Consider the following 27,676-nt stretch of genomic DNA (forward strand, 5'->3'; position numbering starts at 1 on the left):
CGAAATGAAACAATCTTGTTGTTGCTTAGATGAATTTCATGCTCTTTTTCCCTTTGAGCGTGGCTTTAAGCTGATTCTTGTACCTTTTGTATGCTCACACCTCTTCCCATCAAATTCCTATCATTCATTCCTTCATGGATCAGCTCAGGATGTTGACCATAAAGCAGGCACTACTAAGAATGTGAACTGTTATTTTCATTGTAAAAAGTGGGCACTTACATTCTTTTTTTTTTTTCTATTTTAAAGTCTTTTTATACATGACAAAACCAGACCTCAAATAGCTATATCTGCATACTTCCTATGTAGCATAGTAGGAATTCTACAGTGTTGGGTCCAAATATATATCTTAATAGTACTTAAATATTTCAGTGGATTATTTTATAATACACTTAATTACTGACCTGTGTGCAGTTGTTTCTGAGGCTCCCTTTCTTGCAACATAGCCTCTGTTAATATACTGAGGGTTTGTTTGCCACACTTCCTCTTAGCAGGGCTTTAATAGAAATATGCTTTTCAAAATTGTTTTATCAAGGTCCAAAATTGCTATTTGCCCGTAGCACACAAAGATGCTATGACTGGCAAAAATTTTCTGCTTTTTAGTAGCCAGCTCTCATCAATTTTAGGTCTTCTTTATGTAACTTAGCAGTTCATCTTTTTCCATTTGGTAACCACTTTTCTTCCACTGTTCTCGCAACTGCTGTAAGAGAGCTCCAATTTCTTTTCCGGAAGAAATGCCCACTTTTCTGATGTCATGGCCACTTATAGGAAATGGAGGAATGACCACTGCTGCACCTCCTTCAGAAGACCGTGCTCTCCTTGGTACTTGAGGAGTTCACACACACGAGCAGTTGCATCAGATTCTCTAGAATCTATAATGAAGTCTTGATAGGGTTTCAATGGTTCTGAACTATCTGTTGCTTTAATTAAATCTTTCCTGTTTTTAACTATAAATAAACCAAGATTCTTCTCTTTTTTTGAAATCTTCAACCTCCGATCCAATTTTGTGACGTCATCTTGTACTTTGAACAATGGGGTCAAGAGAGTCATTGGCTTTGGTGAAAAACCTTCAACACTTTTACTGACTTTGTTAAATTCTTGTAAACTTGCATTAGCAGATAAGCCTATGTAAGGAGCCACACCAAGATCACAGATGAGGTGAATCAAATGATTTACATGGTTACCAGTAAGAATTTTTTTCAGGTCCACCCAAATCCTCTCTCCTGATATTCCAGCCAAGCCTTTTGCATTTTCTGCAATTGCTTCCAAAGTCTCAGGATCGTGGTCACCAGGTGTGTCTACAATTTTCCCATAAAACCTGAAATATCTTAAATCGAAGATAATCTTTTTTTTATCCTCTAGTTTGTCCAACAAATCTAACTTTCTTATTTTTTAAATCTTCATAACCATTAAAGTAGTCAAATAAAGTACCATCAAAACCTAAAAACACAGAATTTATCGTGAGATCTCTGCGTTCGGCATCTTTCTGCCAGTTGTGAATTCGACCTCAGCACGTCTTCCCTCAGCGGCAACGTCAATCCGTAGTAACTTAAAATTTTCTTCATGAAGCCTGACGGTGATCGTCCCGTGCTCTTTTCCTTTGTTGTTGATCATACGAATGCTGAATGTCAACCGACTGAAACAGCTCCTTCCTTTGAGCAAGGGTTACAAAACCCACATCCTGCGGCTTTACTCCATTTAATAAATCCCTCACTGCTCTTCCTGCTATTCTTAGTTCATGATTTTCTTTGACGAATAATTCTGTCAGACTCTTCAAGCCTTCTGTGACAAGTGACTGGAATTCTGGAGACTGCAACTTCATCGGAAACAGAGAGTGCTTCAGAAGGCACAGTGTAGTCCAGCGCAGCTCAGTAACTGCCTGTGTCATGGATCCAGGCACCTCAGCATCTGGGGAGAAAGTCACCAACCACACATGGGCCCCGCTGCGCCGTCCTCGCCGCGCGCACTTCGTACTTACATTCTTAACAACTGAAATTTTACTAGAATTGTCAAACATGTGCAGGATGAATTAAAAAATAAGGCAAAACTCAAGGCAAGATGTAATTTTGGTGATTTCTCCGGTGTCCAGATAGATAATCAGAGAAATGGAAAGACTGAACATGGAAACAAGAGGATAGAAAAAGCAGATTGACTGGAAATGGACTAAGGGAGAGGAAGGAATTAACAATGACTTTGAGGCTGGGAAACTAGGAGAACTGGGCAGCATTGGCAAAAATAGAAAAATCCCGAAGCCGCTATGTGTGTGAGGAGATGGGAGTTGAAGGGTGATTTTACGGCAAAGATAGGGCAAAGGTAATCCTTACGCGTTATTGAATTTCTATCCTTTCCCAGAAAATACACATGACTAAGTGACCATTCTGAAAATGTGGCAATGAGTTAATCAACAGTTGAAGAATTTTTACAAAGTGAAATGAAAAGCATTTATATATTTTAATTCAAAGTAATAAAAGTTTCACACTCTATTGAGATTCTAACTATTCACAATCTATCACTCATATAGGGGGACAATTATTTAAATGTTAGTAGTAAACAGGATTGAGGGAATTTTTCATCTCTCAAGTGGATGTTCGATTTCAAATTTATGTGAAATGAAGAAATTTGAAAGCACTGGAAGCACAATTCAGATTTCTTTTAGATTTCAGGAAGACAGGCAGTTGAGAAAGGACTTCAACATAGGAACCCAAACTCTAAACTCGAAATTTGCTGGACTTCATGAAGTGAATCAATCAGAATCTACTTTGAGAAATGTAAGTTTGGATGGAAGGAGTTAAATGGACTAACAAACAACTGCTCTCATTTTTTTTTTTACACCTATGCAACTTCTTTTAAATAAGACTATTTTTGGGGGGGGGCACGCCATGGGGTTTATAGATATCTTAGTTCCCTGACCAGGGATCGAACCAGGGAATTCCCTAAACAAGACTTATGATGGTACTGACCAGTCATTTGAAGTTTTGAAGAAATAATTGAAGCTGTTATCTATGGAGGCACAATGCATGTCCCTCCCTCTTTTGAACTTCTGGAACTAGCTAGAGACATTCAAGTCCAAACATAATCCTCTCCCCCAAACTCCATATTTAGTGGTAATGTTTTCTAGAACTTCTTTGACTTTCACCTGCGGTTACATATTATGGCTCCGCCTGCTCCAATATTTATGGACAACCCTTTTCTTTACTGACAGATGTTTGAAAGAACAGATTGGAATTAATCCTCGGGTTAATTTTTAGCATCTTCCAAGTGTGCATAGGACGAAGGCCAAAGCACAATATTTTAATAAGAAAATAAATAGCTGGCACCTCTGCCTTGGTAAGTTACCTTCAGGAGTACTGTATTGAGTCTTGAAGCAGATAATTGAGAAAGTGTGTTATCTTGAAGTAGAAGGGGTCAGGGAAAGCTAGAAGAAGCCCAGCACCATAGGATTCACAAATGAGTGGTATGAGCCAGATGGCCAAAGAGGTAATTTCAATATAGTGTGCCCTGTGCTGGCAGAACCTAGAGGATGGACACTGTACCAGAAATGGTGGCCACTCTCAGGAGACTCTGCCTCCCCTCAGGAGAGACAAAGAAAGGGAGGCCAGGTCCTCTCTCACATTGAGAAACGCAGGAGATGCCAACCAACCAAGGGAATGCTCTGGTTGCTCTTACTTCTGAGGCAGAATATTACCTCCCTCTGTACCCACTCACATCCCACAAAGGCATTTGGAACTCAACTCAAAATTTTTTAACACTTTTTTTGAGGGTAAGGGTGTTTCTTATCTCTGTGATAGTCTGATTCAAAACTTTGGATCCTTTATTTAGGAAAATGCACCGGCCCACGTATTTCAAGGATTTCCAAGATCTCTGGAAGACCATCCACGGACCCAGCTTCCGCGGACTCCGGGTTTGGAATTCTTTAGTCTGGATTTCCTTAACTGCATTCATTAGCCCAGAGGATTTCAAACTTTGCCCCATAATCTCCTCAAATCACCTGGAGAACTGAAAAAAATCCCAATGCCCAGGCCACATCCTGTTCCAAGTAAAGCAGAATCTCTGGGGTAGGACCAGGCATCAACGCGTATGTTTTAAACTCTCCAGCTGATTCTAAAGCGCAGCTACGTTTGAGAACCAAGTTGCTGGTCTCTTTATGGCATACAGTTGATCTAATGCTTTATGGTCGTTTGCTGTCCTTAATCATTGAGCCAGAAGCAACAGAAAGGCGTCTGTCGCAGAAAATAATTTACTGATAATCATCTTAGAAAAAGGAAGTAAATTTGGGTCAAGGGTGTGCATACCTTCGCAAAGTTTTCCCTGGGTCAGTAAGCAGCTGCAATTTCTTCGGCGAACGCCAGGTGGCATCTTCTCCCTCCTCGCTCCTCCTGGACCGCCTTCCCACTTCTGATCGCACAAAGAGCCGGCCTCCTTCGCGGTGACATCACAAAGGGCCGATTCCCCGCCCCTTCAGCACCACCACGTGTGTCCCCGCGCCCGGCGACCACCCGACTCATTCCCTCGCCGGCCGGTCTGGGCAGCGGAGGAGGGTGGTTGGCAGCGGCTGGAGGCTTCGCTATGGGAAGTTGTTCCTTCGCTCTCTCGCGCCCAGCCCTCCTCCCTGGTTCTCCGCAGCCGCTGTCGGAGGAGAGCACGGGGAGGCGCGGGTTGCAGCCGCGGCTGCTTCTCCCCGCCCGGGCAGCCGCGCAGCTGGGCAGGTGCTGAGCGCCCCCGGAGCCTCCCTCGCCGCCTCCCTCCTCTGTCGGGCTGTCCGGCTGCCGCAGTGCACATGGGGTGTTGGAGGTAGATGGGCTCCCGGCTCGGGAGGCGGCGGTGGATGCGGCGCTGGGCAGAAGCAGCCGCTGATTCCAGCTGCCGGGGGGCCACGCGCCCCGGGCGCCCTGCGAGCCCCGGGCTCAGCCATGGGGATCTCCGCGAGCAGCAGCACCGCCCCGGCCTCCTGCAGCCGCATCGCCGGAGCCACGATGATCGCGGGCTCCCTTTTCCTGGTGAGACCTCGGGGTTGCTGGGGGCGGAGGGGGTTGGGGGGAGCCGGGGGCGGCGGCCACGCGGGAGCAGAAGGCACCGCGCTCCGGGAGCCGGGCGGGTCCCCGGGCCGGGGCTGCGGGGGGCTGGGGTCCGGCCGGCTGGGTCGGGAGGTTTGCGACCGAGGGAAGGCAACACAGCGGAGGGCTCGGATCGGGTCATTTGGGGGAGCCGTAGGGCTCAGCCAGGACTCCGGAATGAAGGCGAATTGTTTTCCTTGCAGTCTGGCTGCTCCGGGCGAGGTGCGGGAGGTGGCCACCGGGCTTCCTGCGCATTTCAGGGCTTCTCCCCCTCCTCTGCCCCTCCGGGGGCCTCCACCCCCTCCACGCACCCCCACGGCCACCGGCCGCTGCCCCCGCCGCGTGGAGTGGGGCTGGGGCCGCGGAGTGGGCGCCGAGGCTGGCGGCGGCCGCCGCTTTGTTGCAGCTGCAGTGTCATGTCGGGATGCTACCGCAGTGGGAGAGCGCGGGACCTGTGCGCGCCGGCTCCCGAGACCGCCGCGTGCATCCGCGCGTAGCCTTCGGCGCGGGCGCCTCGCCCCCTCCCCCACCTCACCGCCTTGGCTGGGTGGGTCCCGGTTTCGGCACGCCCAAAGAAGAACCCTGAGACCCGCTCTCAGGCGCCTCCAAAGCGCCGGCTCGCAGCCAGGCAGCCAGCGCGTTGGCACTTGTGTGGGGGGAGGGGGAGAGAGCTCTCCATAAAGGAAGCTGAATTTTCTCCAGTCTTTCTTATCCCTCGCTTACCTGTGGCCGGGCAGGTGAGCCTGCAGGGTGAGGCAGCTTCCTCCTTCTGCACTCGGTCTGCTTTCAGCTCCAGGGCGTGCCCTGTAGGTAGTCCTCTCCGTCAGTTATCTGGTCAGAGCCTGAAAGCACCTTTGACCCAAAACTTATCCCCAACTTCCCCAGAACCCTTCGCCTTCTTTGCAAATGTTAGGGGGGATGGGATGAGTTAGGGGGAAGAAAATTGATTTAAGATCAAACCCGAGCCACCATAAGCTTCCCGTGCATATCTTTTTGTCTCCGCAAGGAGGATGGAGATTCTTAGCTAAAGACCGAACAAAAACAAAAAACAAGAGCCTATTTTCATGGGAGGGCTGTGTCAGGGAAAGGCAGGCTTGCTGTCTCCTTCCCGAAAAGGGCTTAATGCCTGCCCAGCCAAGATCTCTTAGATCCCAGGGCATTGCAGTTGCTATGGCCTGGGAATTCATCCTACAGACACTCTGGTTCCCTGTGTGAGGGTGTGTTTTAAAGGGGAAGAGAGAGACTAAAGAAAAGTTTGGTGCTGTTAGCATTTATAATGAGGCAAGTCCCAGTCTTCCTTCGAAGACCCTTTTCTGCCCATTTTATAGAAATGGCGAAGTCAAGATTTTTATCGTTGACACAAGGGTGGTGGATGATGAGTAGTAGAGGGGGAGGGTCTCTTAAAGCAGTGAACCTGGATTGGACAGTCTTGGTGTGGAGAGAAACCCATCGAAGGCCCAGGGAACATTGACCCTAAGATGAAGTAGGTCCATCCTTCAGCTGCCTCCTTGTCAGCCTTAGATCTACTACTGTACCCCGCTACGTGCCACCCCACTACATGCCTGTCCAATCCTGCCAACACATCTGATCATTATGCTCTCCATAGAGTCCATTTCTGGATTAAGTCTTAAGTCAGTGCAGTATTTCATTGACTTTCCATTTCTGCATGAGATGCTTAAAGTAAGGTCAGAATGTAATCAAAGTGCAGCTTGCTTTAACCTCCAGAGAAAGAGCCCAGCTCCTTTTCCGAAATCATTAAGTCCGGTTGACCTAAAAATTGTGCACTGGATTTGCAACTGAAGACTTGAGAATGTAAGTTTGGCTGTCTTTAAAAAAAAAAAAATGAAATTTACAGTGGAGTTTAGAAGCAATCTTGAGATATTAACTAAAATAAGAGTCTTTATTCTTCTGCTAATTATGATAGAAAGGTTCCACTTCAGTTCATGGAATGGCCTAGAGTTGACCCCTTTGTCCTGAAGGGAAACTGAGAGGGTGGACCAGGGGTCACCAGGGTGGGGAGGCAATGTCTTTTATTTTTCCCATTCCTGCTCTGCAAGCTCCAGTCCTCAGCCCAGGCATTGTTAGTGTATAAAATGATGATCTCATGGGACTTCCCTGGCTGTCTAGTGGTTAAGACTCCACGCTCCCAATACAGGGGGCACGGGTTCAATCCCTGGTCAGGGAACTAAGATCTCGCATGCTGCAAGTCACGGCCAAAAAAAAAAAAAAAAAGATGACCTCATGACATTGTTATAAGGATTCTTTATCCCACTGGGATTCTTGGCCATGTGAAAATGACAGACTCCAGGTACTGGAGCTCAGGTAGACACGGAAGCACGCTCGGAACACTACCGGGGCCTGTGGGGAGATAATGCCCTACCCATTCATTGCTGTTAGCTTCAAAAATAATAAACCCAATAAAATGTCTTTTTATTAGGGCTTTCCATCACTCCTCTTCTTTCAAATATCTCCTTTTTTGGGTGACAGTATTTGTTATTGTCATCATTTTTGACAATTTCTTTCTTGTGATGACAGGCTAACTGAAAGAGAACTCACTATAAGCTTTAAAAAATCTTTATATAATATATAATATGTATATATATAAAATATAATATGATTATTATTATTGTATGTGTCAGGTGCTTTATAGAGAGTATCTCTCTTACTCCCAACATCTCTGAAGCAGGTAGGATGATTTCCATTTTACAGTTGGGAAAATGGAGGCTGCAAAAACTTCATTGATTGTCCTGGGCCACCCAGCTCCCAAGGGATGATGGCACTGGGGCTGGGACCCAGGACAGCCTGACTCCCTCTCCCACCTCATGCCTCCCTCCTGTGCCACTCTGCGGGTTTCACAACTCCAGATTGCCTGATGATGAAATGTAACAAGAGAGAAGGCTCACTGGGGGAGAGTTGAGGCTGGTGGTTTGGTTTGTTGCAGGACATTGATGAGAATTACATGAGTGCCTTTGGAGGAAAGTATTTTCGCTGCTTGCATTGCTGTTTCTGATGCGTTTATTTTTGTTGTTGGTTTTTTTTTTTTTGGCCACACCACGTGGCTTGCAGGATCTTAGTTCCCTGGCCAGGGATTGAACCCAAGCCCCGTGCAGTGGAAGCACGGAGTCTTAACCACTGGACCGCCAGGGAAGTCCCTGTTTCTTTTTCGTTTTTAATTAATTAATTAATTTGTTTATTTTTGGGTGCGTTGGGTCTTTGTTGCTGTGCGTGGGCTTTCTCTAGTTGCAGCGAGTGGGGGCTACTCTTTGTTGCAGTGCTCAGGCTTCTCTTGTTGTCGAGCACGGGCTCTAGGGGCGCAGGCTTCAGTAGTTGTGGCTTGCAGGCTCTAGAGCACAGGCTCAGTAGTTGTGACGCACGGGTTTAGTTGCTCCATGGCATGTGAGATATTCCCGGAGCAGGGCTCGAACCTGTGTCCCCTGCATTGGCAGGCGGATTCTTAACCACTGCGCCATCAGGGAAGTCCGAAAGCCCCTGTTTCTGATGCGTTGAGATGTCTGTGTGATATTGGAAAGTGAACCACACACTGAAAGGCAAAATATTGCATGTTTCAGGGCTTCCCTGGTGGCACAGTGGTTGAGAATCCGCCTGCCAATGCAGGGGACACGGGTTCGAGCCCTGGTCCGGGAAGATCCCACATGCCACGGAGCAACTAAGCCCGTGCGCCACAACTACTGAGCCTGCGTGCCACAACTGCTGAAGCCCGCATGCCTGGAGCCCATGCTCCACAACAGGAGAGGCCACCGCGATGAGGGGCCCCCGCACCTCAGCGAAGAGTGGCTCCTGCTCGCCGCAGCTGGAGAGAGCCCGTGCGCAGCAACGAAGACCCAATGCAGCCAAAAATAAATAAATAAAATATATTTTAAAAAAACCAAAAGACAAAAAAACAATATTGCGTGTTTCAGGCCAAAAGTCTGGAGAGCAGATAAATGAGACCTAAGGTTTGTGCCAGTGTTAGGGAATGCCCTAGAAGGGCTTGCCCAGTATGACACAACACACTCAAAGATGTCTCTTGCCCTCAGGGAGTTGCTTTGACTGGACAGATAGAATATTGGCAGTGGGACAGTCAGAAGAAGGGAGCCGTAATTGATAAGGGAATGAGGTCTGACATTTTAGAAACCACTAATCTGCACAGATTATGAATTCCAGATAGGACAGTTGCTGTAAGATCCTTTGTCTGTGCTAGTCTAGAAAGTTCCAAGTATGGTGTTTGTCACTGTCTTTGAGGCTAGATGTCTAGCTTAATGCCATCTCCTGACCTCTGCTTATCAAAGTTAATTATCTAGTATCTTGGCATTTGACTTTGGCTATTTGACTAGGTCGGTGTGGAGTAGCTGGCTGGAGCTGAAGTCCTGGATGGACTCAGTGACAAGTTCGAGGAGAACTTTAAATTAGAGCTGATGTTATATCCAAAAGATTTTCTCTTTTTTATGTAATTGAACTCCACAATCCTAGAGTGTGAAAACCGGAAGGGAAACTGGAGGGGTAAAAAGAGCCTAGATTGGGGAAGCAGATTATTTTTTCATGTTGACAAACCTACATTGAGCGCTTACTGTGAGAGGCACTGTGGGAGCCCGGGGATGAATTAGGATTTGGATCTTGCCCCTCAGGTGCAATTTATATGGTGTATAAACGTACACGGCTATCAACAGTGCTGGTTGGGTTTCACGCGTTCAGAAAGAATCAGTGGATGAATGTACTATACTCAAAGTAATACACAAAATGTGATAGATGTTAACATCTTTAAACTACTTGAAATAATTTTGGCTTTTACTCTGAAAGTCAGAAGAAGAAACGTCTTCCTACTCTCAGAATAATATCTACTAGCCTTGGTAGGGAAAGTGACTTATGACTCGGAAGAGTAGGGAATGCAGACCTGTCCCGGAAGGCAGGGTTTCTCATGTACCCCATGAATCTCCCATCCCTGTTGTCAAAATGTATAGAATGGGATCGAGTTTTCTCATCTGAATTCTCATCTCAACTGTTTCTAAAGGCATATGGCTGAATCTGTCTCAGGCCCAGTCCAAAACAAATAAACCAACCTACCGTGTAAAGAAAATACACAGGCGCACCAAATCAGCAAGAAAACGATTCCTTGTCATGGAATGCATGCTACCTTAAGTTGAGAAAGTACCCGGGACTAAATAGGCATAGGTCCACCAACCGGCTAGATTACATATTTTAGTGTGGCTAAGTTTGGACAGAGTCTTTCAAGCTGGCTGTGGTTAGCACAGTTAAGGCTGTCTTTTCCAGCACCGTTTGCAGAAGGCCCCTTTCTCCAGGTGGATGGGCTGAGTGGGCGTGGGCTTGAGCTGGCTCCAGCAGGTGCTCTGTGTACCTGTACTGAGCGTAGGCTCGGTCTGCTTGTAGATCAGAAGACATCACATTTCACCTTGCACTTGACTCCATCTGTGAGGATGAGAGGTAACGTCTCTTCGGAGATTCCATAGAGAAGTTGCAAATTGGTTTTGTACTCAGCCGGCCCTTTATAAAGCATTCAGACTATAATTGGCTCAAGTAAACTTTATTAATTGTGTGTGTGTGTGTGTTTGTGTGTGTGTGTGTGATGGGAAATGGTCAGATGCATCATCAGATTATTCAGGGGCCAGTGTGAATTGAGTGACTTTTCTTTCTGTCAACTGCCATGCCTTTTTTTCCAGTAAGCACTAACTCTGCTGGCCCTCTTCCCCCAAGCAGGCCTGGCAAACTCTGGTGATGCCAGGTCACCCGGCAACTTCCTGGAAAACTCAGGTGCTTCTCTTCGGTGACAAGAGTCTCTCATCATCGTCTTTGGGCATGTGCCCGATGACCATTTGGAGCGGATGCAGTCTGGAGCATTAGACGCAGATATGTGTGTTTGTCAGAATGAAAACGGAAGCTGTAATAGGAGTTAACCTGGTCCCCAAATTGAATCCCCATTTAGCGTTAGCGGGACACTGGGCATTATTGTTGCTGGGATAGCAGCTGCTGAGCTTCGATTCTTTAGGAGCGGGGTGAGATCGTGAATAAATACTGGCCTTGCCCCAGTGTTTGTATTTGTCAAATACCAAAAAGTAAACAGGCATCCTAAATTGGCTTGTGTGCTGCCACCTGGCTACTCTGCCACCTCCCATTTCCAGCCTGAGTCCAAGCGGAGAGGAGCCAGGCAGGAATTATAAGTAGAGAGGAACCTGGCAGATGTTTAAGTGTCTGCTGAACGCTCACGAGAGCTGTAGAAACCTGGCGCTCACGGATGTTTAGGCCGTTGCTTGAAAGCAGTGGTGATCTCACTCTTCGTAAGAGCTGCTGAAGGCCTCCAGGAATGGTCCATTCTCCTGGATTCTGGCTCTCTGGAGTTTTTCCACATGTCAGCACTCTGGCCTTGGAGATGATGGATGCTTGCAGTGGTGGGAAAGTTGTGCTCAAGGGGTCCTCAAGCAGGGGTGGGATTGGGCAGGGCATGGGTGGGGAGTCAGGGCAGCGTGCTCTAGCCCCATCTTCTCTTGAGAATATCTGAAAATTTTGTCCAAGGCTTCGTTCTAAATGAAAAAAACAAAACCAAATTTAAAAAAGAGGGGGCTTCTGGGACTTCCCTGGTGGTCCAGTGGTTAAGACTGTGCACTTCCGTTGCAGGGGGCACGGGTTTGATCCCTGGTCAGGGAACTAAGATCCTGCATGCCACACGGCGTGGCCAAAAAGTTAAATAAAAATAAAAAAGAGGGGGCTTCATAAACGAAGTCACAGCAAGGCTCGAGCTGATCTTGATATAATTTTTTTTTAAATTTATTTATTTTATTTATTTATTTTTGGCTGCGTTGGGTCTTCGTTGCTGTGCGTGGGCTTTCTCTAGTTGCGGTGAGTGGGGGCTACTCTTTGTTGTGGTGTGCGGGCTTCTCATTGCGGTGGCTTCTCTTCTTGCAGAGCACGGGCTCTAGGCGCATGGGCTTCAGTAGTTGTGGCATGTGGGCTCAGCAGTTGTGGCTCATGGACTCTAGAATGTAGGCTCAGTAGTTGTGGTGCGCGGGCTTAGTTGCTCCACGGCATGTGGGATTTTCCCGGACCAGGACTCAAACCTGTGTCCCCTGCATTGGCAGGCGGATTCTTAACCACTGCGCCACCAGGGAAGTCCCGATATAATTTTCCATTTGCTCTTTTGCCACCAGGACTGCTTGGTGGCTCTAGTTCTTGGAGCCATTTGCTAATCTGTTTTGGGAGAAGGAGCCTGAGTTGAATGGATTTAGGAGAAAGGAAAGGAGTGAGTTCATGGGTTCTGGAATCAAATGAGCAGCGGTGGCTTCAAGAGGGCTTTGGCCCTGACAGCCCAGACGGAAGGAATATTAATGGCTCTTAATATGAATCATCGATGTTGGTATTGTTAAGCTTCTATTTATTGAGCATGTACCATTGACATTGTGTTGAATATCTTCTACAAATGATCTCAATAAAACCTTCAAGTCCATGAGGTAGTAGCATTAGCCCCATTTTATAGGAAATGAGGCTTAGGAGAAGTTATGGTCAAGCAATTGTCAACTGCCAGAGAGAGAATTCAGATCTAGGCCAACCTGGCTTCCTACACACTGCTCTTTCTGCCAAGATGTGGGTAGGGCACAAGTAGCCTTAATTTACTGGAATTTTGTTTCCCATTAAAGGAATGCTTTTACCTGAGAGTCGAACATTCTCTTTCCACTGGGTGAACAGTTCTGCTCCACGATGGCATTTGGAAGTTTAGCCAAAAGGGCTGATTATAAAGTAAGAGCAACCTGTGTGTGTGTGTATTGAAAGGGGAGGGCATGGAGCCATTGGCAAGCATTTTCCTATGGTGTGATTCTGACGAAGAATGGTGCCATGGTTAAGATGGAAAGATACTCTTGCAAATTGAGATGTTATAAATAGGGAATAGACGCTTTGCTTTCCTGCTCCTTGGGTCATTTTGAAAAATATTTGCTTAGTGAGTAACAGTATGACATGGGTTCTGCTTACCATGGCAGTTTCAACTCATCCTGAGAACTTGAGGACCTCTTGGGGTTTTTTCTTTGCTGCCAGCCTGATTATTTGTATAAGATCAGTGCATGGGTTTGCCTCATCTGTTATTAGTATTTTCTTTGTTAACTTTTCATTTCAGGTCTCTTAGAAACCGGTTGGGCTCCATGATTTGCATGGTCTTGTATGTGATGTGTTTGTGTGTGGTTTATCACGCTTGTAGCGCTCTCCTAAGCAAGGTTTTCATAGATTGTAGGTGATGAGTAGACTAAAGAAAGGCGTAAGGTGAGAAGAAATGTTATCATTGGTTCCAGGAAAGAGGTTAGCATTCTGGTTTCCCAAAGAACCCTTTAGAGACAAGACCATAATCTGTTATCAACTTAGGTATGGCCAGTTCAGCATAACCAGGATTAAGAGAGGCAGGAGGATGGGAAAGGGGAAAAATAACTCAGAGGCAAATGGTGACAGGTTCCCAGAATAATCTAACTCGTCGTTAGTCACTCCTTGCTCTTCCTTTACTTCTGGAAGTCTATGGCTCTTCTCTCTTTGGTTGAAATCTTGTGTACCTGGTCCAGGAGAAATACCAAATCGGATGAGATTTAGGTATGCTTCCCTCCCCATATGGAATGCTCAGGGCCAGCGTTAACTCCATTTCAGCTTCTTACTGACGACAGACAATGTGCTATTCATCTTTGTGTTTCTGGCTCAAGGCCCTGACACATAGTAGTTAAGCAATAAATGATTGTTGAATGAATTCCAGAAGGATTTTGCTGTAAACTAACTGTTCATTCATTCTAGACAAGTTAGAGGGTAGTGGGAGCTTGATCTATCTCTCAATACTTTGAGCTACATCTCAAGGGTATTTGAGTTATTAACAAGGAACATTTTATTTATTTATTTATTTATTTATTTATTTATTTATTTATTTATTTATTTATTTTAGCCGCGTTGCACAGCTTGTGGGATCTTAGTTCTGTGACCAGGGATTGAACCTGGGCCCTCGGCAGTGAAAGTATGGAGTCCTAACCACTGGACCGCCAGGGAATTCCCAACAAAGAACGCTGTAAACATAAGCAAGTTGGCAGACTAGAAGAACCTACTGGGCGTGGACATCTCTTTATGTGTCTTCCCAATTCATTCTTATTCTTGGATGTTACACAACCATTCATGTACAGCTAAAACTAATATGTACATGCTTGTGCTCTGTGTTTCTTTATGTAGCTACTTTTCTGTGATATTACAGGGATATATTTCTCATTCATTTAATAAATATTTATGGTGCATCTGTTAAACATCAGGCATTGCTAGACTCTGGGTATGTGATAGTAAAAGGCTGTTAATGGGTCCTCCCTCTTGAAGTTTGTAGTTTATCAGGGAAGACAGAAGGGTTGATATTTAAGGACTAATCTTCTGAAAGAGCGGAAGGGTGAATATTCCAGTAAGAGGGAACAGCACGTGGAAGGGCCCAGAGGTAGGAAAGGGCCTACATGTTCAGAGACTGGAAAGAAGGCCATTGTGGTTGGTGCTCAGCGAATAGAGGCAGAGGGAGCATCGACTGAGGTCGAAGAGGTGGGCAGAGGCCAGATTGTACAAGATCTTTAAAGATACGAATATGTCAGGGTATCACTCAGAGTACAGTGGGAAGCAGGGTTATCATATGGCTTTAATTAGATTTTTTTTTTTTTTTGATAGATCACTCTGGCAGTTCTGTTAGAAAGGAGAAACATAGATGCAGGAGGCCAGTGGAACCTTTTGCCATAGTTCAGGGAAAAGATGATGGTTCTGGGGTGGTGGCAGTGAAGATGGGGGATTACCAGTTAACATTTGCAAGAGTTTGAAGAGAGTTTCCTGATGGTGAAATACAAGCGGGCAGGTGCAGTGAAAAGAAAGCAGTCATCAAGGCTGGCTCCCTGGCACCATGTGGCTTGTGGGATCTTAGTTCCCCGGGGGGCACAGAGGTCGAAACTGTGCCCCCCGCACCACAGTGGAAGCTCAGAATCCTAACCACTGGACCGCCAGGGAAATCCCATGACTCTCCGGTTCTTGAGTTGAGTCTTTGATGGTCTGATTCCTTTGAAGGGGAGGCTGGGGAAGGAGTGGGTGGGATTGGGGCACCCAAAGTTTGGATGTGAGTTTGAGGTGCTGTGATTTATGTCAGTGCAATCTTCATGCCCGCCAGTTTTTAAGCCCACCTCTTCTCTGGTTGGCAGTGTGCTGAGTCATCCCCCTGTTGTTGGACACTTGGGTTATTGTCATTGTTTTCCTACTGCAAGCGAGCAGCACTGATAGAGTTGTCTCTGTACAGACGAGTTGCTCTTTTTCCTTTTGGGTTGTTCCCAAAAGTGAGGTACGTTTGAAGTGTATTCCCCAAAGTGGAATTGCTGGGTTGCAGGAAATGAATGAACCATTTTATGGCTCGTGCTGCATGTTGCCAGATTGTCTTTAGGAAGACTAAATTCATTAAAAGCATCACCAGCAACCTATAAATGTACCTTCTACCCCACAAGCCTGCCAACATTGAAGTTTCTCATTTTAATTTATTTATGCTGCTTTAATATAGACATGTAAAGGTCCTTGGCTGTGCAAATTTACATTTCAGTAGTTGCTAGGGATATCATCAATTTATCCATGGGATAATTTCCCTTGTAATTATTCTGTCTCAACTATTGAGTGGAATTTGTGTTAACCTCCTTTGCATTAATTCTTTACATTTTCAGTTATAAGCTTTTATTAGCTGTGTATGGCATATATTTTTCCAGTCTACTTTTAATGTTTTTATATTTCATAATGCAAACATTTCTGTTAATTTCTTTTTTTTTTTCTTTTTCTTTCTTTTTTTTTTTTCAGCCGTGCCATGCGGCTTGCAGGATCTTAGTTCCCTGACCAGGGATTGAACCCAGGCCACGGCATTGTAAGTGTGCAGTGCTAACCACTGGACTGCCAGGGAGTTCCCTCGGTTAATTTCTTAAACCTGTTTTCTGAGAGTATCAGAAAATGAGAGTATCATCTTTTGTGTCTGAGAGTATCTTCTTTTTTGTTGTTGATTTTTGTTTTCACAGTCAGACATTGATCTCTTTTTTTTTTTTTAAACATCTTTATTGGAATATAATTGCTTTACAATGGTGTGTTAGTTTCTGCTTTATAACAAAGTGAATCAGCTATACATAAACATATATCCCCATATCTCCTCCCTCTTGCGTCTCCCTCCCACCCTCCCTATCCCACACCTCTAGGTGGTCACAAAGCACCGAGCTGATCTCCCTGTGCTATTTGGCTGCTTCCCACTAGCTATCTATTTTACATTCGGTAGTATACATAAATCCATGCCACTCTCTCACTTGGTCCCAGCTTACCCTTCCCCATCCCCGTGTCCTCAAGTCCATTCTCTACGTCTGCATCTTTGTTCCTAGACATCGATCTCTTTACAGATGGGCTAAATCAACTATTGCTATTACTTTAAATTTTATATTTGATCTTTTTAATGTTGGGTTTATTAACCTTTCTGGAATTCAGCATCATGTTGGTGGTGAGAACTACATCAGTGTGTTCTGCAGAATGTTTATACTCCTAGAGTGAGTAAAGGATTTCATGGTCAAATAAGTTTCACCATTTTCTGCAGCCCTCCCGCTGGGCCTCCTGGAGCCATCATCAGGCTGCCATTAATTGTGCCTCTGCAAGAGAGGGCTCCAATCAGGAGCATTTCCTAAACTTTTAGACCAGGGGTTGGTGAACTTTTTATCTATAAAGAGCTAGATAGTATTTTCGGCCATGTAGACCCTGTGACCTCTGTGGAAACTACTCAACTCTGCCTCTGTACTTTGAAAGCGGACCTAGGCAATGCCCAGAAGAATGGGTGTGGCTGGGTTCCAAGTAAACTTGATTTGTGGACACTGAAATTTGAATTTCAAATCATTTTTTTCATGTGTCACAAAATTTTATTCTTCTTTTTATAGTTTTTCCCCAACTATTGAAAATGTAAAATCCGGAGTTTGTTCACCGGTGTTGTAGACCCTAGAATCGTGAACATCTTGTGGGACAAAATCAGGGAATTTCACTCTGGAAAGTGCTGACTTAACTTCTTCTCCCTTTGTCTCCAGTGTACCTACTAGTAACAAATCCTTTCTCCTCTTGTGTTTTCTCATTTGCTGTATAGTAAGTTTATATTCTAAATCTAGCCTAGTAGGGTGTGTTTTAGGATTACAGTTGTTTTTTTTTTAATCTGGAGTCTTTGACACACTTATCAAGAATCGGATATTTTCGTGTTTTTTTTTTTTTGGCCGCACCTCACGGCTTGTGGGATCTTAGTGCCCCACCTAGGGATGATGGAGCCCGTGCCCTCTGCAGTGAAAGCACGTAGTCCTAACCACTGGACCTCCAGGGAACTCCCTGGAGTGTTTTGTTTTGTTTTTTTTATAAAAAGGAGGCTACACGTTTATTCTTTAGGTATTATTCATTATTATTTTTTTTTATTGAATGAAAGATTCTTTAAATTCTGTAGTGCTTTACAATTTTCAAGAGTTTCATACACATGATTCGTATTCGTATAATCCCATAATAACCCTTTTTCCCCCATCTCCATATTGCTTCTCCCCCTTCCCTCTTTCCACTGGTAACCACTAGTTTGTTCTCTATTGGATATTTGTGTTTTAATTGGGGTGTTTTAAAAAGTTGTCTAATCCCAAGGGACTGAAGCTCAACTAGAGTAAAATGATAGTAGAAGGAGTGATGATTAAAATAACTAACATTCATGGAGAACTTCCTTGGGTCATGCGTGTTCTACCTGCTTTATGTGTAGTAACAATTAATTGTGAAAACAACCCTAGGATTGTTACCCTATGTATTATTTTTATTGCATTATTATTAAAATTATTTAGTTGTATTATTATTATCTCCATTATGTTAATGAGGAAATGGAGACACAGGTCAAACCACTTCCATACCCTCCCCCCCTCCCCCCTCCCCCCCCCAGCTCCAAATCAGGATCTGGTAGAGCTGGGCTTGCTCAGATGCTTCAGGCTAAAATAGGTTTTGTTTATACTTTCAGGCTGGAGTTGCTGGCCTGGCTGGTGGTGTTAGTTTTGCCTTGGTTTATATGAGGATTCCATAAATTCTTAGTGAGCCCAGAGGCATGTTCCCCCTACACCTTTACCACTGTCTTATTTATAACTTGGCTTCTCCATGTAGGTGGGGTCTTAGCCTATAGAACTAGCCATCGTGATGGATGGAGGGAGATGTGTTTCTGTGGTCCAAGGCCTGAAGGCTGAGTACACACTCTTCTGCATTGTAGGTTCCAGGGAAGACAGCATCTGGGTTAGTTCAGTCTTGCCCGTTTTTTTCCCTTTTCCCCTGTGTCCCCTGAGCTTGCCTCCTTCCGGTCCTGTTGTCAGCACATTCTAGCCTCAGCATTCTCTAGATTTGCCAGCTTTAACATCAGTCCCTGCTTTTGCCCTAGCAACAGAAGGCTTTTTTATATCAGAGAGGATAGTAGGCAGTGCCAGAGCCAACCAAATTTATATAACACAACTGAGAACAGGTCTGTCCGTGCTTTGTAGAAGCTTTATCCCTGCTGCCTTTCTCTTTGTACATTCTTTTTCTTTCTTCAAGTCTAGAGAATTCCCAGCAGTCAGTGTCTTGCGATTACAAATTTAATGTGATGCTGAAAATAAAATGGTCAGAACTTCTGGGGGTGTCTCTACACTGCCTGGCTTTTGCTGTTTGAGCATCTATTCGTATGTCTTATAGTCACCATCTCAGGAATAACTTGGTTCCCTTTTCTTTGTTATCGTATCCACAGTAGCTGAGATTCCTTCTGATGTACTAGTTTTAGGCAGCATTAAACAATTGCTCATTTTCCATGAAAAGTGATTGGAATTTGATAGGGAACAAGAATGACATAAACACGCTGTACTTATAAAGTGCATGAAATTTTTTCCCCATTTGTTTGAAGGACGACGTCATGCGATAAGAATTGTTAAAGAGAAATAGGCATCAGTATTCTGACATGTATCAGCACATCTGGTGCTTCTTGGGTCCATCTCTGTGCCCTAGAGTAGCAGTGATATAACAGGACAGGTGTGATGTGTATCACCAACGTGAGTGTGGAGGCCTCTATAGCTGGTCATTTTAGAGCTACCTCTTCCCTCCTTTGAAATTTGCTTTGTCTTGGGTTTTCCCTTTTAATCACTTCTTAAGTATTTATAGTGCTCCCGTATCCTGTACAGTTTGGGGTGGTACGCTGATATTTGCTCATTTAACCATGATTGGTGGTGAAATAAGTGTCCTAAGTACATGAAATTTTTCAAATAACTAAAGTTGAAACTAAGATGGGACATAGGTGACTTCTGGAGAATAATCTCATTATACTGCTTATAATTCCAAGCACCAAGTTCGTGTAATCTTTTTATGAAATGAAGGGGAGATATTTGAAATTCTTCATTACATTTGCTTGTCCTCTTAAGCACCACACAGAGCATAATTCTTATAAACCAGTTTTGGTTCTGTTAAAACAGAGTGATATCCTCAGGGGCTTTGGAGGTGAAACTAACTATTTGCCCTTCCACCAAAGGGTGCCAGCCTGCTTTATCTCTTGAGTGATGACGGCTACGTGGTGGAGGCATTTTGGTTTTCTCTCACTTGCCTTTATATCCGTGCTCAGGCCCAGCAACCTCTTCCATCCCCACCCTTTACTTTGCTGCTTCTAATTACTTACGGTCTACAAAGCCATTCATTCATTTAGCCAACAAACCCTTGCCAGTTATACCACACCTTGGGTACTGTCCTCAAGGACTTGGAGAGCATCAGAATGTAACAGAGAGTCTATTCTTATCCTCATGGAGCTTGTGGTCCAGAGGGGAAGACACACTAAGCAGATGAATGTGTAACTACAAAATGATGGTAGTTGTATAGGAAAAACAGGAATGAGGGGATGGATAAACAACAAGGTCTTACTGCATAGCACAGGGAACTGTATTCAATATCTTGTGATAAACCATACTGGAAAAGAATATGAAAAAGGATGTATATATATGTATAACTGAGTCACTTTGCTGGACAGCAGAAATTAACACAACACTGTAAGTCAACTATACTTCAATAAAATAAATTAAAAAAAATAAAACATTTATTAGCCTAAAAAAATGTATATGAGGGGAGAATATGAGACCAGTTTTAAGTTGGGGAGGGGAGGGCAGGGACGGCATCTCGGAGGAAGTCCTAACTCTGGTAAAGATTTTGCATTCCATCGTAAGTCATGTGGGGAGCCATTGAGAATTTTAAGCAGGGGATGGAAGGATCAGATTTGGCGTGTCAGTTGGAATGGGTGTCAAGAAAGGAAGCCACGAACTCCATACTCTTTGCTAGACTCTCCGAGGAGGTATGAGTGTTTCTGTGAGTGAGCTCCCGGTCCCTGAATTTTTTGACATTTCTTTTGACTGCTGAGCGCAGGTATTGGCAGGTTTTTTTTTTTTTTCTTTCCTGTAAAGAGCCAGATAGTAAATACTTTAAGTTTGCAGCCATATGGTCTCTTTTGCAACTATCCAACTCTGCCGTTATAGCATGAAAGCAGCCATAGACAATAGCTGAACGAATGCCTAGGTTCCCATAACACTTATTTATAGGAACAGGGGGCATGTAGTTTGCTGACCCTTGGCTCAGAGGATGCTTTGTTTATCATTTCCATGATCTTCATCACTGAGGTGGTTGAGCAAGGGAGGAAATGCAATCTACGTGGTTGACCCTGGCCTCGAGCTGCTTATAATCATTATGGGAAGATAAATATATACACTGAGGAAGCCATCAACTAACATTACAAGGCAATATGTCATTTGGCACCAACATGATGAACAGAAGAAACAGGAAATGCGATGAAGAGTTTGATCGTCGGCTTGGAATCTGGGTGTCTAGGAATGGTTGTAAAGGCTTCATAGAGAAGGTGGAACTTGATAAACAATCACAGACACTTTGAAGGTTAGGGCTGAATACAACCTAGTCCAACCTGATAATTTTACAAGCATGTAAAACCAGGTCCAACTGATCTCAAGGCAGAGTCCGGACAAGAACACAAGTCCTCTGTTCTTTAAATCTTTGCCCAGGTATTCTTTGTATTTCAGGTCTGATGCTCTCGTAGGCTGAAAATACGTATCTTGTAGATTCATGGTAATAAAGAGGAGAAGGAGTGAGAGGTTCCTAGTTATGGGTTGTATGGAGACTTCTTTGGTCCTTGAAGAAAGGGGTTCTCAAAAGACTGAGAGCAGCATGGTTGTAGCTGTCATTTGGGATGAGAAGGAAAGAAAAGGGAAACTGGGGTGTGGGTTATAGAAAGACACATACGTACACTGACACATGGACAGAGAAGCAATCTACATGTCCTCAGTAGGAAAAATCTCTAAATTCTTTACCATACGCATGTTCAAAGGCATATCCATACTGTTGAAGAGAACTTGACCATTGTAAAGAAGGAAGTACCTATGTGTTCAGACATGGAAAGATTTCAGTGATGCAGTATTAGAAGGTGAACAAAAGCAAGTCACAGAATGGTGGGTATGACCTGTCCCCTTTATATATGTAAACCAAAACCAAACCCAAAGTAGCTGAACTGGCCAGCTGAAAGCGTGCATGTGTGTTTTATGTGTAAATGCTCAGAAAATGGTCTGGAACGGTGCACACCAAAATGGACAGTGCGTTTCTCTGGGGATGGGTGGATTTGAGCAGAGACTTAAACATTTCACTCTATTTCATAATTATTAAAATTGTTACAAGAATATTTATTTTTGTTATAAAAATAATAATTAAAAGAGAGCAATATTAAAACAATAAAAAGTGCCAGGTTGGGTGAGAGGCAGAGGGAAGGGCTCTGACCGTGGAACTGGGCTGTCTCAGAATCATAGGTGATAGAGCCCGAGGAGGCCCGTCGTGGTTCAGGGGGTCTAAAACTTAGTTGGGGATGAGAATCACTTGGAAAGCTTAACAAGCAAACCAAACCAAACCGAAACAGATTCCTGGCCACACTGCAGAGCCACATGATCTCAGGTGATGGGCTGGGGATGTGGATTTTTAAGAAACTTCTCAGGTAATTTTGATGCTGCGTTTGAGGCCCAAGTTTTTGTTTGAAGCTCTGATTTAGTTTCCCTGCCTCTGTATCAAGGAGAGAAGTAAGGATCTTGATCAGGGAGAACCAGCCTCAGGTTTTCTGGCTCCTGTTCTCCTGAACTTTTCTCAGTGACTGTGTCTCTCGATTCAGGTGTTTTCCCTAACATCAGATTTTCGGTATCATCTAAATTTGTCTTTACATTTTATAGGGAACATTCTTAAATACTGTTTTTGAACTTGACTGCCCTCATCCCCAAGCTTTGTGCTTGGGCTCCTAGGTGGCTGCAGGTTGACTGTGGCCTTCGGAGGCTCAACAAACAGGATGTGCATCTAAAAGCATTAATTCTATTATTTAAAGCTCGTTAAGAATGCCAAGGGCCTGCCTCTGTTTTACAAAATACAAGCAAAAACCATTTACCTTTGTCTATTGGTTAACTCCAACCGGGTCACCTGTTATGGAAGTAGCAGCTCAAATATTTGCCATCCTGCTTCTCAGCTGACTTGTCCTGGTATCAAGAAATGGCCACACAACATTTGGGTCATAGAAGGAGGACACTATTCAAGTTATTTTCCTCGTGCATTAGGATTTTGACTTCTGTGTAGCATTTTTAATACGAGTCCCAAAGTGCTTTCACATTCATATTCTCCATTGATTTTACAATCAGTTCGAGAGGTACTGTCAGCTTCATTTTACAGATGGAAAAAAAAGGAAGCTGAGGCAAAGGTCAGGCAACAAAACCAAAGCTTCACAGCCAGGAGATCAGGCCCCCATACGGAACTGGGGTCTGTTTCTCTCTCTGTTATGTTGCAGCCGCAGTGTTAAAAGGGTACAGAACGGCTCAGACCTTTCATGGGAATGATGATGGTGGGGTTGGGATTCTTCCATCCTTTCTCCTCCTCTTCCTGTGTAACACCTTCTTGGTTTTTGTCCCCCCACCTGCTTTTTCTTCCTTTCAGCTTGGATTCCTCAGTACCACCAGGGCTCAGCCAGAACAGAAGGCCCCAAGTCTCATTGGCAAATACCACCATGTCGACCGTGTCACCGGCCAGGTGCTTACCTGTGACAAGTGTCCGGCAGGAACCTATGTGTCTGAGCACTGTACCAACACAAGCCTGCGTGTCTGCAGCAGCTGCCCCATGGGGACCTTTACCAGACACGAGAATGGCATTGAGAAATGCCACGGGTGTAGTCAGCCGTGCCCCTGGCCGATGATTGAGAAATTACCTTGTGCTGCCTTGACTGACCGAGAATGCACTTGCCCACCTGGCATGTTCCAGTCAAATGGTACCTGCGCCCCCCACACGGTGTGCCCTGTGGGTTGGGGGGTGCGGAAGAAGGGGACAGAGATGGAGGACGTACGGTGTAAGCAGTGTGCTCGGGGGACCTTCTCTGATGTGCCTTCCAGTGTGAGGAGATGCAGAGCATACACAGACTGTCTGAGTCAGAACCTGGCGGTGATCAGGCTGGGGACCAAGGAGGCAGACAACGTCTGTGGCACGCTCCCGCCCCTCTCCAGCACCACCCCTCCTTCCCCTGGCACAATCAGCCTTTCCCGCCCTGAGCATGTGGAACCCCACGAAGTCCCTTCCTCCACTTATGTTCCCAAAGGTAACTTAACCTCATGAGTTATGTATGTGAGGAAGGCTTTGTGCCCTGTGGAGGTACCGAGAATGGGCTTGGACCCAGGATGTTCTCTCCATCTGGTCTATTCCAAAGTCACCCCTTGAAGAAAGGGCTTGCGTTTTGTGGCTATTTAAAGTCTAGCTTCTTTGGACCTATTAGAAACATTGAGACTCAGAAGTTATCTATCGGGGGGAGCAAGTATCTGAGAACTAGGTGACATCAAGCTAGAAAATAAAAACTGAGAGAAACAAGGTCAGCGTGTGGCTTTATGGAAGTCACTGAACTTCTCCAGGCCTTGGTTGCAAACTTGTCAATCATATGACACCATAAATGATTTAGCTGTTTTAAGGTCCCTTCTAGATTAAAAGTTTTCCAACACCCAGTCAATCCTGGGGAGACACAGCCTGAAGGTCAGAAGGAGAAGGGGAGAAAAATACCATGACATCTGGAAGGGAGGGATGAATGTTGGATCTGAGGTGGGCCAGAAAAGGAAAGTAAGGCAGAAGCTTCAGGAAACAAGTACATCCGTGTCACATTGAAGGTAACTAGCATTCACATCTAGAAAAGAATTTCTTTTTTTCAAAGGACTTTATGTCCTCCATTAAGTATATCCCAGTTTTCCTCAGAATTCATTTTGAACCTCAGGCAAGAATAATATTGTTTTTATTTTCAAATCCTTTTTGATTAAATTTAATTTTCATGAGATGATAGCCAATGTGAGCTGCGCCTTCCAGCAGACTCTCACGTGTGGTTACGTTTGACCTTCCTGATGACTCCATAAGGAGGGGTTTCTCACAACCGCCAGTTGAAATGAAGAAACAGCCTCAGAGAGATCCCGTGACCTGCACAGGTTTCCTCAGGGGTTGATTCAGGCCAGGTCCTGTCTCTTGGGACTCAAATTCCCTGGCTTTCACTCCTTTATAGAGAATGCTTGTGGAAGCTTCTCCGAAAGCATTCCACTAAGCTGCCTGCCCAAATCTTGTTCATCTTATCACTAGCACATACTAAGCAAGTCCTGCCTCATTTTATTCACTGACCTGTCTCTCCAAACCTTTCACTAGTCAAACTTAGATTGGAGTTCGAGCTCTTTTCTTTATTTTAGTCATATTCTCCATTTTACCACTGCATCATGAAGTAGCCAACTGGTGGGAGAGTAGCACTAAAGAAACTAAAGGACAAAGGAATCCAATTGGAACTAGTTTTCTGAATAATCAAAACAATTAAGGGTTGACCCAGTATGTGCAGCACAGGAGAAGCTGCTGTGAAGCTCAGACACTGGATCCCTGAGGATGCCCTTGGTTTTGACATGAGGAAGTGAGTTTAGCTGTTAAGCTGAGTTTTTACCTTCTACATAAAGGTGCTGTCAGGGTCTTTATGAAAATGTACAATGCCATTTATTCTTAAGCTCCAAAGGTCATCTTTTCTTGGATTATCTGGCCTGGTTTGGAGATGACTAGGAAGAGGAGGGAATGTATAGAGCCCCACATATAGAAAAGCTCTTCCCCCCTCCTTACTTTTTTTTCTAGGCATGAACTCAACAGAATCCAACTCTTCTGCCTCTGTTAGACCAAAGGTGCCGAGTGGCATCCAGGAAGGGACAGTCCCTGAGAACACAAGCTCAGCGAAGGGGGAGGAAGGCATGAACAAGACCCTCCCAAACCTCCAGGTAGTCAACCACCAGCAAGGCCCCCACCACAGACACATCCTGAAGCTGCTGCCATCCATGGAGGCCACTGGGGGCGAGAAGTCCAGCACGCCCATCAAAGGCCTCAAGAGGGGCCATCCCAGGCAGAACCCGCACAAGCATTTTGACATCAATGAGCATCTGCCGTGGATGATCGTGCTTTTCCTGCTGCTGGTGCTTGTGGTGATAGTGGTGTGCAGTATCCGGAAAAGCTCGAGGACTCTGAAGAAGGGGCCCCGGCAGGATCCCAGCACCATTGTGGAAAAGGCGGGGCTCAAGAAATCCATGACCCCCACCCAGAACCGGGAGAAGTGGATCTACTACTGCAATGGCCACGGTGAGCCTCCCATCTTTTCCCCTTGCTTCCAGATCCCCCGCCTCTCCCTCCCTAGTCCCTGTGGGTGGAAGGAATGGGAAATGCAAAGTTTCTGGAATCTCCTTTGAATACCAAGTGCTGTTTGATCTCCTTGTGTTACGAAAAAGGAGGTGGTCAGCATTCGACATAATATGTTCAGAGAGAATAACTCCTCTGCCACCTGTTGCCATGGCACATTTAGAGGACAGTGTTTTGGCATCAGAGACGTGAGAGTGACCTTTAGGGACTTTGTTCGACCTTGTCATTTGACAAGTGAGGGAATCAAGTTCAGAGAGGTTTGGCTGCGTTGACCCAGGGGAGTCTTTTGTTTGGGACAGATGGGACTGAATCCATGTCTCCTGACTTTGGAGCCCTTGCTTCTTCACTGGAGACTGCTCAGAAAATTGAGGGAGGAAAAAAACAACTTGTCTTAAATTTGCCTTTTTGAATTTGAACCTTGCTTTTAGGTTCCTATCACTTTTCTCACATGTACTTTTTCCCCCTTATATTTTTAGGATCCCATTTCTATCAGGAAGATAGAAAGGTCTTTTGGGTTTCAGACACTCAAAGCTTAGTATATCGGTTATCATCTGAGGCTGGGCCCTATATCTTTTACCTAGTTGTCAGTGTGTGTGGATACAGGCTGGAATATTTCAGTTCTTCCTCTTTTGAGGGCAAAAAGTAGCTTAAGAACTTGTCCTAGCAGCTAAGTGTGATCTGAAGACTACAGTTTTCAGACTATGGCAGTAACTTCCCTTTCTTTAATATTAAATGATATTTCAGCTCAAAGTTTTGATAATCCCATTTGGGATCTTTTTCCTTAAAGATAAAGGGGTAAGCTTAACTTCCTGAAAGGTGGTTTGACCTTTTGTATTGAGTCTTAAAAATGTTTATACTCTTTGGCGCAGCAATTCTATTTTTGTGAATCTATCATAAAGATATAAACCAGAAATACTAAAAAAAAATTTAAGCACAAAGATCTTGAGCTTTTAATTCAGCATTATTTATAATAAATAAAAACTGGAAATACTCAAAGGGCTGGTTTTAGGGAAATGGCTATGTAAATTATGGCATATCTATATAGTAGAATATTATGTTGACATTGAAGATTTTATTATGAAGTTTTTTATTTTTTTACCCATGACATAGGAAAATGTTTATACTAGGCTAAAGAATGGGGGGGAAAAAAGCTCCACACTACACACTTTATAGAATATTATCCTAGTTCTCTTAAAATTTGGGAATAAAGACTGAAGGAAATATGCCAAAATGACAATGATGTTTCTTCCAGTTTGGTGGGATTTGGTGAGATTTATGTGGATTTTTTTCCTTCTTTATTAGTTTTCTGTCTTTTTCCCAAATTTTCTATAATAAGTACATGCTACTTTTATAATCAGAAATGTAGAGAAAGTTTAAAAAAACAACTCATTTTGCTTCTTTTTGCTAATTTATATGAATGATCAAACCAAGTGAAAGTCAGACTGGGGTGAACCCCCGACTTGGGATGAATCTATACAGACTTGAATAAAACAACCCTTTGCAGGCAACCAGCCGGGCAAGGGAGGCTCCAATTCTTCCTCCTTTTTAATAAAAAATTTTAATTTGGATATAATCTCAAACGTATGGAAAAATTACAAAAATAGTACAAAGAATATCTATATACCTGTGCCCAGATTGACCTATTGTTAACATTTTGCCCTTTTACATTATCATTTGCTCTCTTTCTATAAAAATGTAAATTTTATATTATAAAATGTGCCATGTAGAATAATCTATGTTATATATAATGTTATATAATATAATGTTACATAGTACACAATATATAGCATGTATATGCACATATATACAGACATAAAATAATTTTTCTGAGCCATTTTATGACCATTTATGCCTAGATTCTT

General features: G+C 44.3%; 1 protein-coding gene and 1 pseudogene across 1 annotated transcript in view; one reads left to right on the forward strand and one right to left on the reverse strand.

The window, feature by feature from the left end:
* Positions 1-608: 608 nt before the first annotated feature.
* On the reverse strand, positions 609-1,905 carry LOC133095162 (CCA tRNA nucleotidyltransferase 1, mitochondrial-like; annotated as a pseudogene).
* Positions 1,906-4,431: 2,526 nt separating this feature from the next.
* Positions 4,432-27,676, forward strand: part of TNFRSF21 (TNF receptor superfamily member 21) — a 64,446-nt gene continuing 41,201 nt past the window's right edge. The window contains exons 1-3 of the mRNA XM_061196115.1: positions 4,432-4,994; positions 23,070-23,721; positions 25,263-25,757. Of these exons, the coding sequence (XP_061052098.1) occupies positions 4,908-4,994; positions 23,070-23,721; positions 25,263-25,757 (1,234 nt within the window). The 5' untranslated portion in view covers positions 4,432-4,907. The remainder of the gene's footprint in view (positions 4,995-23,069; positions 23,722-25,262; positions 25,758-27,676) is intronic.

The sequence above is a fragment of the Eubalaena glacialis genome, chromosome 7 (assembly GCF_028564815.1).
Source record: "Eubalaena glacialis isolate mEubGla1 chromosome 7, mEubGla1.1.hap2.+ XY, whole genome shotgun sequence".
Taxonomy (NCBI): Eukaryota; Metazoa; Chordata; class Mammalia; order Artiodactyla; family Balaenidae; genus Eubalaena; species Eubalaena glacialis.